Below are 20,873 nucleotides of genomic sequence, written 5' to 3'. Positions count from 1 at the left end.
TCCAGTTCTTCTTCTCCTTAGCCCAGGTAAGATGCCTCTGACGTTGTCTGTGGTTCAGGAGTGGCTTAACAAGAGGAATACGACAACTGTAGCCAAATTCCTTGACACGTCTGTGTGTGGTGGCTCTTGATGCCTTGACCCCAGCCTCAGTCCATTCCTTGTGAAGTTCACTCAAATTCTTGAATCGATTTTGCTTGACAATCCTCATAAGGCTGCAGTTCTCTCGGTTGGTTGTGCATCTTTTTCTTCCACACTTTCTCCTTCCACTCAACTTGCTGTTAACATGCTTGGATACAGCACTCTGTGAACAGCCAGCTTCTTTGGCAATGAATGTTTGTGGCTTACCCTCCTTGTGAAGGGTGTCAATGATTGTCTTCTGGACAACTGTCAGATCAGTCTTCCCCATGATTGTGTAGTCTAGTGAACCAAACTGAGAGACCATTTTGAAGGCTCAGGAAACCTTTGCAGGTGTTTTGAGTTGATTAGCTGATTGGCATGTCACCATATTCTAATTTGTTGAGATAGTGAATTGGTGGGTTTAAATGTGAGCCAAACTCATCACAATTAAAAGAATCAAAGACTTAAACTACTTCAGTCTGTGTGCATTGAATTTATTTAATACACGAGTTTTGAGTTGAATAACTGAAATAAATGAACTTTTCCATGACATTCTAATTTATTGAGATGCACCTGTAGATTACAGAAATTTTATATTGTAATGTTATGTTATATTGTAATGTAATATATATATAACATTTCTGTCCCCCTCACTTCTGATGCACTGATGTCACATGGACGTGGATTTTAACGATGTCCTTACTACCTTTTTGGGCCTTGAACTACCATGTAGTTATGCTGCTGTCTATGCAGGGTAAGAAAGCTGGTTTTTCATCAAACGTTTTCGCTCAAAAAAATAAAAAGAATCATGACCGACAGTTTTGGGTTTGGAACAACTATCCCTTTAATACTAACTATCCCTCTTGTTCCTAAGTATACAATTGAGCAATAATAAAAGTGAAGCTTGCCATAGCAAATTCTACTAATAATGCAAGTGGCACAGACATTGTGTTGTACAGTAGGTTCATTACAACTGTCTTGTTTCAACACAGTCATGCAACAAAACACTCCGTGTCTCCACTGAAGAGGCTTTTCACTCCTCAACTGCGGATCAGTTCGAACAAAAGAAATAGTGTCCTGAAAAGTGACTCCTTACACAAAAGGAGGATTATCCAGAGAAACTCGGGGGAGGGTGGCCGTTGGCCACTAGAGTGAGCTGTGCATCCACAGTGTTGAGTGAAGTGGCCCCCTAAAAGCCAGACGTGTGTACTGAGGCGATGAAAAAAGACCCCCCCCTCCCACTCATGTCTGCAATTGCTGCTTTCACCCCTCATCAAATTTTGAGTTACCTTAGGGAGTAACCATCAGCTTAGAATTACTCAAAGTCCCACAAAATGTCCCCAAGATGTCTACTGATGGCTTTTATAACGGACGATTACGCTGTCTATTTGAGAGATGCATTCAATGTGCCGATGTTCCCTGTTTACATGTGCGAGAGGCCAAATCAAGAGAAAGACGTGTGGTTTGTTCCAGACATTCTTGAACAGTTGTGATAATTAGCAGCGTAAATGAGTCGTTAGAGTCGTCAGCAGATGATCCATTATCGAGACCATTAACGCTGCAGTCACGCGGTACAGCAGGTCAAATGTGGAGTTCGCGAGGGTGAGAACCTGCGTGTCGGTTGCACACATCTCTCTCTGGTGAAGACAGCAGCAGTGGAGGTTTCAGCTGCCAGGACTTCAGGCGGTAGCTCTAGAGCCAAACGCGATGTAGATCATTAAGATCACATCAAAGCACCCACCTCCGCTGTCACAACCTGATCTGGAACTGAACCGGGTGGGAAAGACAGTCCACTAACAAAACACTCACACACATGCACTAGCGAGTTCAAGCCTTCTATCTATACCAGTGGTCTTCAACGGGGATCTTGCGTATTAATACATTAAAATATCGATTCATTTAAAAGTTAAATGTATAGTTCACCCAAAAATGAAAAAAAAAAATCTGTCATCATTTATGTTGTTTTAAACTTGCATGAGTTTCTTTCTTAAGTGGAACATTTTGAAGAATGTTTTAAGTGTTTTTGTCCATATAATGAAAATAACTCTGGTCTAAAACAACACTGGACTTTCATTGTATGGACATTTTTCTAAATGGTTTCATGTTCCACTGAAGTACAAGTTTTCATTTATCATCCTATCCCGATCTCCAAAATCCCTTTATATTCGACTAGAGCTAAAGTTTAGAGGATAAAATTTAGTTAAATATTTCACTGTCCACATGGAAATTAATGGAATTAAATTAAACTAAAATGCAATGCACAAATATATGAATCTGTACAGCAATTATAATAATTACGATATACTGTATAAATATAAAATGGTGCAGTCTAAATTGATAAAGAGAGACAATCATGGCATTTATATTGTTATATATGTTCAGCTTTGCCATCAAAGGAATTAATTACATTTTAAAATATATTTTTTTAAAAACTCTTATTTTAAATTTTAAATAACATTAATATTGTAATATTGTAATACAATAATATTGTATTGTAATCATTAAAGCAGCATAAAAGATTTTACCGACCACAAACTTTTGAACGGTACTGTGTATATTTTAATGAATGTGAGGTATGTAAATGTATTATTATGTTGTACTATAAACCTCAGAATTCAACAACAAGCCTTTCATGCTCCATATCTCTATCCACGTAGGGGTCCTGAAAAAGCCTGATAAGGGTGAAGACCCCTGATCTACATCAGAAAAACGTAAGTAAACGTTCCAGGTAAGTACTTCTATAACTCAGCTGCTCACTCATTGGTTAACCGTCCGGTTATTTGAGGTGTCACAGCACTGTCTGTCAAGATTTTAAGTACAGAGAACTAAAGTGTCTATATGGCTATCATTCACGTCTAGCACCGTTCAGCCTCCCTACAGAAATTATTAGAGCAATGTCCAATCTGACAACAAGTCCAGTCCAATAACATATCCAGATCACTCGGTTAGGCTCTGTTATCTGGAATCCACCCACACTGCAAAGCTAGTGAATTCAGGACATCGCTTGTGTGCAAAAATCCCCTGATTGAGACCTCAGACAATAGATGTGACAGGACAGCTTAGACTAGGCTGTCAGTTAGTTTGCGGAAGAGCCACTGATTCACCCAAACAGTATAGAGCAGTGGCCCTCAACTAATGATTTAAAAATATACAAATATATTATTAAAGGAGTCCAGTATGAAATGAACGAAAATTTTAGATTGAAAATGTTCTGCTAATTTACTTACCTTCATGCCATCCAGCATGTTCATGTCTTTCTTTCTTCAAGTCTAAAAGAAATTTATGTTTTTGAGGAAAACATTCCAGGATTTTACTCCATATAGTCGACTTCAATGGTGGCCAATGGGTTCAAATTGCAGTTTCAACGCAGCTTTAAAGGGCTCTACACGATCCCAGCTGAGGAATATCTAGATTCCTCAGCTTATCTAGAGAAACGACCGGTCATTTTCTAATAAAAATACAAATTTATAGTTTTTAACAAAACATGCTCTAGCTCAACCTCACACATTACGTAATAATCTACGTGTGACGTAGGCGGAAGTAGCGACCCAGTGTTTACAAAGAAAGTCAAAGGCCCTTTACAAAAAAGCTAAAACAACGATGTCGGACGATTTTGAAGTTGGAGGAGAAAATGACATGGAGTTTTTCTCCCTACCCTACCGTTTTTGAACGAAGCACACGGATGAAGAACTAACCACGAGTGACTTTTCCAACATGATTACGTAATGTTTGAAGTCATGGATGCACATTGCAGAGCTAGTGCTAGACAAGAATTTGTGGTTAAAAAAGTATATAATTAATAATTTTTTTAGAAAATGGCAGATTGTTTCGCTAGATAAGAACTAGGGGTGTCGAAATTAATAGTTTCTTCGACGCATCACGATGCAGACGAGGACGATTCGGTATCGGTTCAGTAATAGACCATAACCGATTATAACGTACTGACGCTTTTCTGACATCATTTGTCACATACAAGCTTTGTCGCAGTAGCATACATTAGGCACGTTCGGCTTGAAGCGCCGCTGCACAGAATGATCAGTGTATGACCAAGTACCGCGAGAGCGGTAAGAGAGCAGACGGATCCTTATGCTTTCACGGTTGATTGTCTACTTTAAAAGTCGACATCTGGCCACATTTCGGCTTTTATGAACAACCTGAGCACGACCTGGAGAAGACACACGCTGTGTGTAAATCATGTCACGCACAATGAAATATGTAGGGGGTAGGGATGGGCAAATGAAGCCTCGTGAAGCACTGAGGCTTTTCCTCTGACTGTTTCGGGAAAAGATTCAAAGCTTTGAGCATCTAGAAAACATAAAAATGTTATGGTGTTATGTTATGGTGGTTCATAACAAATGTAGCAGCCAAAAGCCTGTGAAAGACGCTCCGTAGGACGAGGCATCTACCACATATTCCACAGATTGATTCAAGTTACGTGCACAAATAAAAGCCTAACAGTGTGTGCGTTTGTGTTTGTTGAGTTTCTGATAAATTAATTTACCCATTAAACTGTGCAATTTAATACCAGTACGAATATCAATATGATGTAATAGAAGAATAATGTACTCAAATGAATTGCATATGACAAATATTGAATTTTTCTGAAATAATTTGTATTCTTCATATTACTTATATGACTAGGTATCTAAAATTTAACTGAATAATTCAGAATTAAAACTTATTCGTAAAGTAAGATCTGGGGGATCGAACATTTCGACACGCAAAGTGAATCACGCACGTGACTGGACAGAGAGTGAAGCTTCATTTGTCATTGGTCACGTGATTTCTATGACAATTAACAACACAACACAAGCTTCGAATCAAGGCTTCATCTAGCACGACCATTTATTCTCGACACAAGCTCCGATGCCTCGGTTCAAATGTCACATCACTAGCAGGGGGTAATACCACTAACTTAAGAAACCAGGTCAGGTACAGTTCATGTATCTGACTGCTTCCATTTATTGACAAAATTGTATAAATGTGAAGTAAAATTGAAAATTGAGGATGCAGTGCATTGTCAATGCATTGTGATGCATCGTGATATCGAATTGAACCGAATCGATGACATGATAATTGTAACCGAACCGAACCGTGAGACCAGTGTAGGTTCACACCCCTAATAAGAACCTTATTCCTCGGTTGGGATCGTGTAGGGCCCTTTAAAGCTGCACTGAAACTGCAATTTGGACCTTCAACCCGTTGGCCATCATTGAAGTCCACTATATGGAGAAACATCTTGGAAAATTTTCCTCAAAAACCTTAATTTCTTTGCAACTGAAGAAAGAAAGACATGAACATCTTGGATGACATGGGGGTGAGTAAATTATCAGGAAATTTTCATTCTGGAGTGAACTAATCCTTTAATTCAATTCATTTTCATATTGTTATCCTATTTTTAATTGTCTACCATTTCTGTTTGTTTCCTAGTTTGTTTATATTAAAAATAAACAAACTTCTTTGTCATAATTATAGCAGTAATTCTGGAAGAAATATGAAGGACCCTTTAAAAATGGTGTCAGATAAAAAGGAGCTTTGAGTCAAAAAGGTTGATAACCGTTAGTTTAGATGACACATACTTTGTTGCCGTTTAACTATTTCATATATCATTAACTCAACACACTTTCAGTGTTTCCCATACATTGATTTATTTGTGGCGGCACTCCACAATATCAAAACTGACCGCCACAAATAGATTTTCCAAAAAGCTTTGAAATCGTTGAATAAACATGAGCACTGCATGTTTCAAAATCGAAACCCGGTGCGGATGTTTTTATATCACTGTATTTCTGAAGGAAACCGACTGTCTTCAGAAAATTTTGGATATCATTTTCATTTCATCTTGCCTGTAATGCCTGATAAAGCAGCGTTTGTGAGCTCAATGCCTCTTTGTGTACCGCCGTTATCGGGGAAACCGCAATCTCTTCCACTCTAAAAGTGCCTCCTGCTGGCAGAGAATTAATTTGCATATATGCCGCCACAAACAGAGGCTAAGTCTGTGGGAAACACTGCACTTTCTATGACTTTCTCTGACTACAACAAATATGCAGCTCAACCTGTGAAAGAACAGCTCAGACGGAGTCAGCTGACTCATTTGAATGTAACAAATGAGTCGGTTGAATCGACTAGCAAATTAATATCAATCAAAGTGGGATAACCTTTTAAGCTGTGTTCACACACCAATGACCTTGTCTCTGTAATGTGAAGATCCTAGTATTTTGGCTGCAATATTATTATTAGATGATTTATTTATGGTAAAACCCATGCTTTCATTCTAATTTTTCTAAGAATTTGTTTTCTTGTTGCTAAAAAAAGTAATATTCTGCTGTTGAAGAGGTTTGTTACTATTACAGATGAACCTATCAATCTATGAAATAAATTGACTCTTATTACCAATAATTTCAGCAACAGTTTTGTAAGTATTGTGAAACTTCCAACAAAGTTGTAATAAATTAAATTAAAATTTAATTTTAAAATAGTAAATAATTTTAGTACTATTTATTATGTAGCAAACAATAAAATCCAGCAAAATTCTGAGGGTTTGCAAAAATCTATGGAATTAAAGTAGAAACAGCATCCTGCAGGAAAAACTGAACTGACCTCATCTAAATCAGTTTATCCTCTGTCTCACATATGCACTCAAATGCGGAAGCCGCTGACTCTAAGCTGTAATGTGAAAACATGTATAGTAAATGAGGAGCCAGATCAGGGGTTTTTTTTCTGAATGATGCATGAACACGGCAAATCACCCCTCCCGCCGCTTCCTTTACCATCCTGATCCCAGCATTATAGGGATTAAAATATCCCATCATGCCTGGCTTCGCTCCAGCATGCACACACACAGACTGTATGTAAGATTTTATACGAGACCGTACACATGCTCATTTGAGCACTTAGATTTAAACTGCACGTGTTGGCTTTTTATATGCTGCACAATGCCAACACAGCAATCTGTACCTCAGACAAACTCACTGCTATATTCACAGTGATTGAGTTTTGCTTATTATACAAACAGTGATGTAAAAGTATACACAGACTGGCCATCACATTGAGTAAAGTTCATCTCGAAAACTGTGATACCTGGTTGCCTGGGCAACAGCTAACTGCACACCTTTCTCTAGGGAGCACAGGGGAGAGGGGTGGGCGGCAGAGATGCTCTGCTAATGTAACCATGGAAACTGGCCTGCTTGGCTTTCATTGACAAAATAATCCCGTCACACCAAGGCTTAGTCTTTAAAGTCCAACATTACAGAACAAAACCTTGAATTATATAATTGTACCCTTAACAGTAACAATGAATGTAGGGTTCATTAATATGGTATTATTATCTATATGGGAAAATAGTACTGTAGACTGCCCTGCTACCATCTGTGCCTTGTACTCCTAATGATAAACTATTGGAGGTTTATGCACTGTTTATGCACTGTACAGAAATCTGACCTAATTGTTTATCAATTTAAAGACACATTTTAGTATTTAATGCATTCTTCAAGCTTAACCTTCAACCTGGATATCAAAATTATTGTAATAATTCAAATCAATCAACAAAATCAAACAATTTCTTTAATGTTTGGGAAATTTAAGTTTACAAACTAATGTTATTCCCAATTTAACAAGCTCCTACTGAGTAATGTCTTCATTTATTACAGCTAAAGCTAAATCTGCCACCCTGTTGCAGAATGTTGCAAAAACATTTTTTATAAATATTATTTTACATTTTTATGTTCGTTAAATCTTTACTGCTAGAAAGAAACAATCTCAAAATTGATTTTTAATTGTCTTAAAAGTAGCAAATTTCAGTTATAAGAATAATTTTCAAACTTCCCATAAATAAGTACAAAATAAAAGATTTCTTGTCATTTTCTAAATTTTGACCCTATCATCCCTATTATATCCCTATTATAGTTATCCCTATTTTGTGCCATTCATAGAAAGTGTCTTTATAGTGAAATGAGGCAAAGGAAATCACTTTTTTCTAAGATCTGTGTTTAAGGCCTTTGACTCATGTGAGAATAAATAATTCAGGCCAGAGTTGTTGAATCAGAATAGTACTCACTCCGAAGAATCTATGAAGTATATTCCCAGAGCTCCGATGCTGAGTGCAAAGACCAACACCACCTGGAGGGGGAGAGAGAAAGAAAAGTGAGAAAGGGGAAAGGATATCATTAGTGAAGGTCCACTGAGAACAGTACCACTTATAGAGAACAGTTTAATCCAGGAGCTGCTCAACAATGAGCACAACTCATTTCCACCCATGCTACATGTGCGGATGAGACACAATAAACATGAAATGTTATAAAACTGTAAGTGGTCTCACCAAATCAGACTGTGTTTCCAAACCTAGTGGGCTGTCAATCTAAGCACTGTTTATGAGCATCGTGGGTGCATTTGAATGCTCAAACATGCCTGTGAAGCAGTCTAGGGAACACAGCAGCTCACTAGGGTTAGAGATGCAGCTCCAGTCTGAGCTCTCAGAAAAATGAATGAATTTAATCAAGCGAGAATAACTTCTGAAAGACACTTAGAAGGACAGAATAAATCATTGATATTCATCTGTCATCACTGAACAAGAGACAATGAGCACTGGGTGTGTGTAAATAAAACAAGATAAAGTGGAAAAAAAAAAGAAAATACAAGTGGTGGGAATCTAAACTCAGGACAACCGTGATGCCTTTTTTTCCCTCCTTGTATTGATTTCAGCATGACAGACTACATGCAATACACTGCAGATACTCATTAACACTGTTAACTGTTCCTGTGGCTCAGTTGTAGAGCATTGCATTAGCAGTGCAAAGGTCGTGGGTTAAATTCCCAGGGAACACACATACTGGTAAAAATGCATAGCCTGAATGCACTGTAAGTCGCTTTGGATAAAAGCGTCTGCTAAATGCATAAATTTAATTTAATTTAACACATTTGTAGATACATATTAGGTGGTCAAATTAATGTTACTTATAAGAATAAATACAATTTCAACGCCAATAAGTATACTTTAGCCATAAACCTTCAAAACATATCAAAAGTATTTAGTCACAGTAGTTTCTGAATACAAACAGTATCAATATTGTACATGTACATAACATTTAAAAATGGAACATGACCGTTCAAAAGTATGGGGGTCAGCAGGAGTTTTTAAATGTTTTTGAAAGCAGTCTCTTATGCTCACCAAGGCTAAATTTATTTGACTAAAAATCAGTAATAAAAGATTATGATCATTATGTGAAAAATTAAAATAAATGTTTTCTATTTAAATATATTTTACAAAGTAATTTATTCCTGTGATGCAAAGCTGACTTTTCAGCATCATTACTAGTCTTCAGTGTCACATGATCCTTCAGAAATGATATGCTGATTGGTTGCTCAAGAAATATTTCTTATTATTACAGACTCCTAACTTTTAAACGGTAGTTTATGTTTTTACTTTACAAAGGAAATGTGTGTATATGTCTGAAAAACACAGGCTAACAATAACAGTTGACAATCTGAATAATGGGAAGCCCCTGCAGTAGTCCCGGCTCAGTGGAGCGTAGAGCACAGGAGAGGGGTGCAAAGGTCAAATCATTTGATCTTTTCTGGGACGCAGCATGTGAGATACACACTATCCCCATATCAGGTGAAAGTGAGACAACTGCTATCGAATGGCTGCTATGTTATGGTGCGTGGTAGAGTAGTACACATGCATATACACCCAACAAGTGTGCTGACCAGTGTCAACCGCACAGCTTCCCAAACCAGTGGGAAAGAGAGATACGCGAAAAATGAAGCACAAAGAAAACAGGAGAAAATGTGTCACGCACAAAAATAAATCAGAAGACTTCAATCCCTGCATTACCTCCCTAAAAAAACCATGACTGTACTATTTATACAATAATATACCATAGCTGCTTTATAAAAACCATAGTCAACATTCACTGTCATCTCCAGTGACAATGTCAGTGGGAAGCTGTGTGGAAACATAAAACATATTTAGTAACCATTTAGACTGTTTAAATGCACATTACACATCACATTTGGTGTGTCAGCTAGAGCATATGCTCCAGGCATGTTCACTTGCTCATATGGGTTACACAGGTTTGAGCATGGCCTGCGATGTGTCCCAGTTCCATTATTCCCCTCTTTTCTCTATAATCTCCTGTCAATCCCACTATAACATCTGATAAAAAGTCTTGAAGCTCACGTGAACCTGTGGTGGTGTATCTACAAAAGAATTTGCAATGCTACCAACTATGACCATTAAAAAATACTATAGTGTTAACATGCTTGGATACAGCACTCTGTGAACAGCCAGTTTCTTTGGCAATGAATGTTTGTGGCTCCTTGTGAAGGGTGTCAATGATTGTCTTGTGGACAACTGTCAGATCAGCAGTCTTCCCCATGCTTGTGTAGCCTAGTGAACCAAACTGAGAGGCCATTTTGAAGGCTCAGGAAACCTTTGCAGGTGTTTTGAGTTGATTAGCTGATTGGCATGTCACCATATTCTAATTTGTTGAGATAGTGAATTGGTGGGTTTTTGTTAAATGTGAGCCAAAATCATCACAATTAAAAGAACCAAAGACTTAAACTACTTCAGTCTGTGTGCATTGAATTTATTTAATACACGAGTTTCACAATTTGAGTTGTATTACTGAAATAAATGAACTTTTCCACAACATTCTAATTTATTGAGATGCACCTGTAAGAGCTATTATTTTATTTGAATAGCAGACTTGTTCTCCGTCATTTACAAAATGACTTCAAACTTCAACAGTGACATTTATGAAAATGGGCTATGACACACATACTTATGTCTGATATACAGCATCTGAACTGCAGACTAAAGAAAATGCAAATGCACAATGCTTGTGATTAAAGAGCAGAGATGTGAAGTACCCTTGCCTGTCTTTTGCAGTAAGTAGATTTTTGGCAGACTACCATATTAGTTTTAAAATCCCTGCACAGCAAAAAGAGGAGAAAAAAAGCAATATGATGAGATTTATACTGCTGTTTCTTATCAAGTCCACTAAATGAGGTCGCTTCTCAAACAACTTCTTGTTTCAGATCCCTAATCCACACTATAGTCTGCCAGCTTCTATACTGACAATAATGAACAGTCTAGCAGTGTTCACAATAAGCATGAACAATATAAACTCTTTCTCCTGTTTCACTGAATGTAGCTAAAATATTATTATAAAATGGATCGTTTCTGTTCTGGCTTCTGATTGGTCAATAGAGCATTCCAAGAGTGCTAAAATATGAAGTTAGACTTGAAACATTCACTATATCACTGCACAAAACCCATAGCATAACATGGCTACTGTTTAAATCTTCACAATGAGAGGACTTCATGAAATTGGCTGATAAAATAATATTTTAATCAATAATGTGTCATTATTTTTGTAAGACAGCAACTGTTTTCTAAAATCAGGCACCTGAGGCCAGGCTAGCAACTTTACTGACTATTACCAATAAAACACAGCCTTACCGCTAGTGGCCGATATTTGGCATTTTTCAAATATCGGCATTGGCCGATAAGTTTTTCTGTTTTGCCGATGTGTTCGAGGCGGACTTATTTTGACGGCACAGCAGACTTTTATTTTGACGGTGCTGAGAACGTCAGTGCCTGAGCACATAGTGCTCACATTCTCCCTCTTGTTCGCTGTCGTCGTTAACAGTTCTGTCTAATATGGATAGGTCTATCTAATAATCAGATAGAACTGTTAAACAAAGGAATTAAAATATATACAAAAAAGTATTATAACGATTGCTTTAATATTATTAGTAATAGAAAGGCAAACATTATAATACTTTCTCGTTTGCCGTCAGCATTCAGCAAATACGCATTTATTAAACAAATCTTTAAATGACTAATGAACATTTACTTTCACAAACCTTGCAGACTTAGTCGAATCTAGCTGAGATCTTATGAAGTGTGCATTTGTATCCTGCATCATCGTGTGTGCTCTGCGTTACGGTCGGTCTGTGCAAATTGAATGCTGACAGGAGGAGAGTTCAGCTTCACTGGAGACGCGCGATCGACTAACTTTAAACTCATGATTTCAAATTATGCTGTGCTTTATGCATTTGTATATATATATATATATATATATATATATATATATATATATATATATTCCCAATGCACACAAACTTCCCAGAATACTGAGTGCCCTGTTGGTTACAGTGTTTACTTCCTTTCCAATTAGATTTTTATTAAATATTTATTTGTGAAAAATGCTTGTGAAAAGTATGTTTATTTTACACAATTATTTTTAATCCATTTTCAAATGATTTCAAATTTCTTAAATATTAATTAAAATAAATAAAATTATATCGGCCTCCAGCAACCCTGCATTCCAAAATATCGGCATCGGCTGTCAAAAAACCCATATCGGTCGACCACTACTTACTGCTTAAATAAAGCACTGATGATCAAACCTGTCCTGAAAAGTATGTGAAAGAACAATCTAGGCACTCTAAAACTGGAAATGGAACAAGGCCTGTCACTGGCCTAGGTTGAGTTTCGAGGTGAATGGAAAAGTCTCTTTTTGTGTGGTATAAGGTGATTGGAGCTTCTTGACCCTTAAGGTTAAAAGGGCTATTGGCCGGAGAGTGGACATCTCAAACATTAAAGACTGGAAACTGCAGCTGCCAGACAGGCTGTTTGTGTATCCAACAGTGGAGAACTATACTGGCTCACCTCATGAGGTCAAAGGAAGGGGTCTATTTGAGAAGTAATTCTACACACAGACGAGTTCTGCTCGAGCGATTAGCTTTTTTCAGTATTATTAGGCACAATGATTCATTGTGTGCTTGTGCACAAAATAATTAGGCCAAACATGGATCATGTTACGTGTGATGTTCAAATCACTAAGGCAAATCACTATTATAGTTTTTCCCCATATCAAAAATTAATAATATTTATTTTTTCTTAACTTAGCTGTCATTACATAATGGCTATTATTAAGGTAAGTTAACCCTAACCCTTTCCTGTTATTTAGTATTAATTTCAATGGACAACATGGCTAAATATAATTAAGAAATAAATTCGCAAAAGGATATGATATTAGTGACAAATTTTTATTAAAACATTACCTAACAAAATGTATTATTTAAAATTGATTACATACTTTAAAAAAGTCAGTGGGCTCATCTGATCTTGCAAAAGGCTCAAAAAAAGTGTCACATCTGTATACGTACATATACTACCGCTCATAAGTTTGGGGATGAAAAGAGTATAATTTTTTTTTAAGGAAGTCTCTTATGGTTATATTTTAAATCTTCTTTGATATATTTTACTTTTTTTTCATCTCTGATGAATAAAACACTAAACCAAACCACACTAAACCATAACATACCACTAAAGCCCTGTTCAGACTACACGATTTTGACACGATTTGCTTGACGTAGGGTGTCGTGGGGATTTGTATACGACAATGGGCGTCAGGACGCAAGATTCAATCGTTTCATCTCGTGTAGTGTGTCATAGTGCACGACAACCGATGCCATGTCTGCGACGCTTCACGACGTCAACACAGAAAGTCTAGCATGTAAAAAATGTTTTCTCCGTAGTTCACGATGAGTTCTATCACAGCTCCGTCACAGACACAGGCCAATATGAGCAGAGAAGTGCCTTCGTACATACTTTCAGACATGCCAAAGCTAAAGAGAGACAACGGTATCGGTGTAATTTTACAATGGAGGAAATGTCCATGGAGCTATGGCTACAATACTCCTGCATTTATGATGTTTTCTCGAGGGATTACCGCGACAAAGTAGAAAAGGTCAGTTAAAAATTATTTTACCTCAGTTCTTTTTGAAAGTCCTCTTCATGCAATACAGATTTGTGTACCTGTCAGGTTTTCTTTCTTTTTGGGCTTTTCTGACGACAAGACAGGGCAGAACACGCTGTTTGCTAGCCATTGTTCGTTTACACTCAAGTCAACATCTCTCTAGTCCCGCACTATCGATGACAACCCCGCATGTCGTTAAAGATGGCAAACAAAGAATGTTCAGGTTGAAACGTGTAGTCTGAACCACCAAAAACCAAATAAATAAATAAATGGAGTTTGTACTGAAATCTTACAGTACAAACTAAACACATAAAACCGTCAGCACTAAATAAATCAGCACTACTAAATATATGTAATTTATTCATCTCAAAAATTTGTTATACATGTACATTTGTTAACAGGATGAAGTCTTCAGCTCTGTTACAGAATGAACATAGACCTAAAGCAGTTGGTGAGCCATTCTGTTTCTGTGACCACCAACAATACTCATAATGCTTTACACAGGCCTTCTTTTGAAGTTCATAAAGCAGTTGGCTTAGCTTAACATTATCCTGTCTAAGCAAAATACAAAACCTCTCGTAGAAGCCGGATCACTGCATCCATTATTGATGAACAGAGGCTGATTGTTTTCATGGAGCCTGCATTTGGATTGATATCCCACATTGTCTAGTGAGAAAACACCTTGATGCATTTTTAATTGGAGCTCTTTGTCTGGCTGATAGCGAGTTCCAGTGAGTAGCAGCTGGAGGAAGAGGAGCTGTGCGGCTCAAGATAAGCAGAGACCATAGAAAGCATCACTCCTCCCCCACTGCAAGAGATACTAGACACTCCAACATCATTCAGAAGAGCTGCTTTTGATCAAAGATGCTGGTAGAGCACGTTAATGCAGTTTTGATATTGGATGTCTCCCATTTGACTTCATAGTTGTCTTCTTCCACGAGAGGGCACAGTGTGCTTGTTCTGTGGGTGTGTTCACACTGACCTAATCCAGAGTCCTTACAGCAGGTAGGTGACATTAACACTAAAGATCTTCACACATGAAACAGGAAACGTTACTAGAAATAACAGAAAAATCACTTGTTTTGTGAGAAGGCCATTTGAATGGATGAATTCACAGAATTCAGCTACAGTCCTAAATAGTCCACAAAATACAAACACCACCAAACACTCATTTCCTTGCATCTGAAAAGTGAGTTTTTACTGTGGCTGTTTGCTGAAAAGCTGAGCATTTGAGCACTCCTATGAACGGAGACGATAAGAGGCATCGTCTTTAAACTGACCCAGTTATTCATCTGGAAACATCAGTGCAAGCACTGCGCTCGTCTCTCGCACAAGCTCACTGCAAACCCATTACTGCAATTACAGCACTGGAGGAGCAAAGGATTCACAAATACATACAAACATATCAATGGGAGAGGGATTCTGGGATATGGAGGATTTTACTACTGTTCCTAAAGAGATGACAGAGAATTTGAACTTGATTGCAAATGGATCAGTGGCACATAAGGCTGTCTTTTTCATCACACTTGCCAAGTTCTTAGAAATGTACACTGTGCATACACTTTCATATTTTTAGAAACTTTAATCTTTAACAAGTTCAATTGTTTTCTCTAAAAAATTCCTGTGGTGTAACCATCAAATGAAATAATAATAATACTTTTACACCTTGAATAGAATATACTATATATACATACTTGTCAACTTGTCATTAGGTCAAATGAGCTGAAGTTCTTATTAGTCTTTAAACAGAGAGGCTGTGTTATATAAACTTCAAGAAATAATAAAAAAAACTATTGAATAAGGGTTTCATTTCTTTTAATAAAGGTTTTTTTTCTTCATTATATCAGGACGGTGGTATCACCCTGACATTTTTAACTGCCTTATGCCCCTGAAAAAAATAGCATTTTATGAAATGCATTTTAATGTATTTTTAAATAAATGAATTCATAATAAATAAATACTGCCATATCATTGACGCTTATGATTATGACCTTAACAGCTAAGCATACTGCTCCTCATATAACCCATTACAAGAGAGAACAAGGGTGCTAAAGAGCTATTGTTTTAAATATAGCACAGCATTTGCCATACTGTGTGCCGTTTCAAGTTGCATGATGAAACTGGTGTTTACAGACAGAGTAAAGGATGAATATGGATTCAAGGCTTCTCACATGGCCCAGTACAGTCATGACCTGAAATATGACTCACAAATACAAACTCACACACACATTCATGTGACGGTTTACATTGGGATGATCCACTTTACAGAACTACAACTACATAGCATTTTCTGACCATATCGTTGTGTGTTTCTCGCTGTGCACTTTCATGCGATAGCTTCCTATACACATTTTCATTTGAGTAGTGCTGGGTGGTATGACCAAAAATGTATAATCACGGTATTTTTCAAAATTATACCGGTTTCACGGTACATGATGGTACTTTTTTTTCATGCATGACCGGGTGTTAACCATATTTTCTACTGATTGAGAGAGGAAATACTGCAGTATATTGACTTAGAATGCCCTATTTTACTGTCATGATGAGTGAATAGTCAAAAAATACCACACTAAATACGACCCCTTTTAATACATGTTAACCAGGAGTCACTCTCATTTATAATTGCGGCATCGTCTGATAAAATCAACATGCATCTACACTAAAGAGCGGCTATGCGGTTGTTTTGGCTATATTACTTTTTTTGTCTCATGCAGCGCACTGTCTGCGTCTGAGTAACAAACTAAAAACAACTAACAAAAAGTGCATGTGATATTAACAGACGAACTACGCTCATATTTATAATATCAAACAATCAGTAAGTGACAGGTGCTAGGAAACGCTGTTTTGTACTAATTTATTGACGAGTCGGCTGCGGTGCGGCCAACTGAATGCGCTGCTTCTCTGCCGCTCAACAGAACAGACGCCGAGAGAGGTGGCACTTCTCCAGGAAAGTCAGACTTCTAAAAAAGCAGCTAAAGGGGTCTGAAAGTTGCTAAATCTAGTGATAAAGTCGCGCTCGTGTGTGTGTGTGTGAGACGCAGGAGCTGATGGCAGGGGGCGGTGGATATTTGTGGCGGTCAATGTGGATATCGTGAATGAGTTCTTCTGTGTCATCACGTTCTGAACTTTCACGCTTAGTAACACATACAGCTGTGCCCTCACCACAGTGCAACAGTGAAAAGGGACCCCTTTCAAACAGTGTTGCTTTCCGAACGTTGTTTAAGTGACATACACCGTTATTGCGGTATTTAAAAAATTCATATCATAACAAAAATAAACACCGGTATTTGGTATGAACCGGTATACCGCCCAGCACTACATTTGAGTTCACATTTTTTCTCAGTGCTGGTTCAACTGAATTCTAATTAGGGCATTTTGACTTCTCTCTGCCTCTTGACAAGCCCCTTCAAAAGTGCACTTTAACAGATCCCATGAATAATTTAGCTGACAGGTGATGTAGCTGGCCTGTAGATGAGTCTCTTCATATTAGTGGCAGATATTGAGAGAAACCAAAAGAGTAAGCTGTGTGGTTCAGATGAAATGGCATGCAAATGAGCCGAAGAAAAAAACTGTTGAAAGAAACACGGAGACGTGATGAATGAGTTTCCCACAAATTTAAAAACTACTCCTAAATCTGAATTTGGTTTCCTCATTATCCTGCTGTGATTATCTGATAGATACATGGTCTTTCAAAAGACATTCATGGAAGTGATGAAAAGTGATATTGAAGGTGTTAGAATCTCATGGGGCAGCTTGAAGGGAAAATGGCCAGCCCTCAGAGGACAGTGATACGGTGTTATGGAAGACTGATACAGCTTTTCACATGATGAGAGTGAGCTCGTCTTGTGGTTTGACAACATGTAAGAAGTATATTAATAATATATGTGAACAAATGGACCGCTGCACTGACAGCAAAAAGTACTGAAATTGTATTAGATTCATATAATCCATGATTTAAACAAATCCTAATGCCTATTAAACTTTGGCACAACGTGTTGCATGGCATGATTTTATGTGATGTTTAAGGGTGGGTAATAGATTGTGCATTAAAATGAACAGTTTGACAAAAATACTCCCCCCCCTCCCCCTTATTGCCTAGAGTTAATGCATAAGGCTCCTCTTTCAAAGAATGAAACAAAATTATGTAAAGCCAAAAAAAAAAAAAGATTCAATACCAAAATAAGTAAACAAGTAGACATGCACTTAATTTCCCATCAGAACTTCTTGCAACAGTTTTATATAATTTATTTATTTAATAATATATATTTTTAATATTATTATTATCATCATCATCGTGTTATATTTAAATATGCAAACAATTAGGCTGTGTGTTTTAAACAACTATTGCATAAATACAGTTGTTTGTTCTTATGTATGCAAGAATGCATTAAATTGATCAAAAGCGACAGATTTTTACTTTGTTAAAGTAAAAAAAAATCCTGTTCTTTCTTTCTATTAAAAAAGTCTGAAATACTTATATAATGGTTGAATTATTGTATATTATAATATACAAGGTTTCCACTAAATTTTAAGAACCACAAATAGTATTAATAATAATAAGTTTCTAATATTAATAATAATCTAAAAATGTTACTTGAGCACCAAATCAGCATATTAGAATGATTTGTGAAGGATCATGTGACACTGAGTACTGGAGTAATGATGCTGAAAATTCAGCTTTGCATCACAGGAATAAATTACACTTTAAAATATGTGAAAATAGAAAGCAGTGGTTTTAAATTGTAATACTATTTCACATTATTATTTTGTACTGTATTTTTGAGCAAATAAATGCAGCCTTGGTGGGCATATTTTTTTAAAAACATTAAACAATTTTTCCAACCCAAGGGATATAGTGTATATAAATATGCAAATAACTCTGAGCAGTTTATAAGGCAACCCTAGCCACCAGAGCAACACCCAACAACCATATAGAACACTCCTGAGTTCTCAAGTGAATAGTCTAACTCTGAAGGGGTTAAAATATCATCATTGTAAGAACACACAAATCCAGAACATGATGAGCCATAACATATTTTCAGTTCACTACATTCAGAAAAGTGCTAACACAACAGTATGACTGTGTTTACCGGCCGATTCCCACAGGAGACACTACAGAGCATTTGCGACGACAATTTGGTTCCACGAAACCACATAGGAGGAACCCTACAGGAACCAGCTGAGCTCCAGTGACGTCAATCAGCAGTACAGCAGAAGAGCAGAGACAACACAAGCGTCAAACTACAAACAAACACCACTCTAGTTTAACATCCTAACCACTGTCCAATAGGGCTGTGTACGATACGTATCACGCTACAGAAGCCACGATACACATCACGATATGGGACTGCACTGAATTTCACGTCAGAAGAATTTAGTAAAACAGCTTCTATTAAATAAACAGCAGTTTATTCAACACTGCATACTATAGTGCCATTTCTAACTATTGGCAGAGCAGGCAATTGACCTCTGCATTATGAAGGGCCTCCATAACTGTACCACAGTACAATATAGGTAATGACATATGTTTCATATTTACATTGGGCACTCCCCACCAGCTACAATATTCAGATTTTTTGCATCTTGTTTTTAAGCCCATAAATAATAATGTACTCGTTCTAATAAACGTATATTGTAATGTACTCATTCTAATATATTTTTTTAAATCGTATTTACATTGCTGGTAGGTTATCATTGCACAAATTAACACACTCTCTGCGTTTAAAAAATAAAAATAAAAATTAGAAGAGTTCTAAACGAATGTGCTGTCTTCTGTATCTAACGCACACACATGCTCAGTCTCCCACACAGATAACGTTATTGAAGTGGAGATCGCTAAACTGCAAGCTAAAACAGGTGTTTTCAGAAAGCAAGCGCGTTTATCCACAGTGGAGAGAGAGTGCGCGTGCACATGGTTGCCAGGTTGACAAAGATAAGTAGCACACTTAGCAGATATTTCCGTATTGCGCAAGTGGGAAGCTCTGTTTCGGGGATTATGTCTCTTTATATCAGGCAACCCAGTTGTGTTCCTCTGCGGCCAGATTAAACCTTGTTATAGCCTATATATTATGCTCTATTCATTCTTTTTTAGAAAAAGACACTTTTCTGCTAAATTTTAAACGTTGTTCTTGTATTCAGATTAAGCACGGTCCACTGCTGCACACGTGCCACAATATCGATACAGGGACAGCTGTATCGATACTCGTATCGTCAAATCTCTGTGACGATACATCGTCGTATTGATGTATCGAACCCAGCACTACTGTCCAATCACAACCACGGCAAGCTCAGCATTATTCATAACCAAAGACATGTGTGCATCAATTGGCTACAAAATTAAATTGAAAATGTATATGTGTTATGTTTCACTTCCATTCGACTCAGACAGAGTAAACAGCCTCCTGGAGCCACATGAAAAACAACAGCAATGAACAACAACAAAACACAAACCTGCAATTACACAAATAATCAATTTACCTCAGATCGGCACACCTGACAGATTTCCATATTCATGAGCTCATACCGAACATCACAACACAAATATTATCAATCAACCAGGCTTCCCACACAAACATAAGCCCCCCTCCCCCCGATTCAATGCCAATGCTTTAATTATGTAAATGATCAAGCTGTAAGCTACTGTACAGCTCAAGGGATAAAAATGTCTTCGGCGTGACCCATCTGATTGGAATGCACAGATGCACACTCAGGCAGCAGTCTCTTGAGCGGGCGCACTGTTTACCGTGTGGACTGGTGAATAATTTACCACCTGACTCCATGGGAAATGGCACATACTGGACACTGTCTTCCAATTACCCTCTCAGTGGGAAACGCAGTATTGATTTGTGAAGACACTGGGTGTTAGAGCAGATAGTCGGCATATAAACAACATAAATATATTCCTGGGGTGTCGGTGTGAAACTTACTGAATTAATCTGCTCATATTCAGAAAGCAAAATCACCATCATTGTGATTACTATTGCTGTT

The 20,873-nt window shown here is 37.3% G+C and overlaps 1 protein-coding gene across 5 annotated transcripts in view; it reads right to left on the bottom strand.

Moving 5' to 3' along the window:
* Nucleotides 1–20,873, bottom strand: part of LOC107582501 (calcium-activated potassium channel subunit alpha-1) — a 256,363-nt gene that overhangs the window by 92,745 nt on the left and 142,745 nt on the right. For all 5 annotated transcript variants that reach the window (XM_016268375.1, XM_016268378.1, XM_016268376.1 and 2 more), the window contains exon 3: nucleotides 8,174–8,235. In XM_016268375.1, coding sequence (XP_016123861.1) covers nucleotides 8,174–8,235 — 62 coding nt within the window. The remainder of the gene's footprint in view (nucleotides 1–8,173; nucleotides 8,236–20,873) is intronic.

This window comes from Sinocyclocheilus grahami, unplaced genomic scaffold (genome assembly GCF_001515645.1).
Source record: "Sinocyclocheilus grahami isolate Dianchi unplaced genomic scaffold, SAMN03320097.WGS_v1.1 scaffold45.1, whole genome shotgun sequence".
Classification (NCBI taxonomy): Eukaryota; Metazoa; Chordata; class Actinopteri; order Cypriniformes; family Cyprinidae; genus Sinocyclocheilus; species Sinocyclocheilus grahami.
This window is presented reverse-complemented; position numbering and strand designations above follow the sequence as displayed.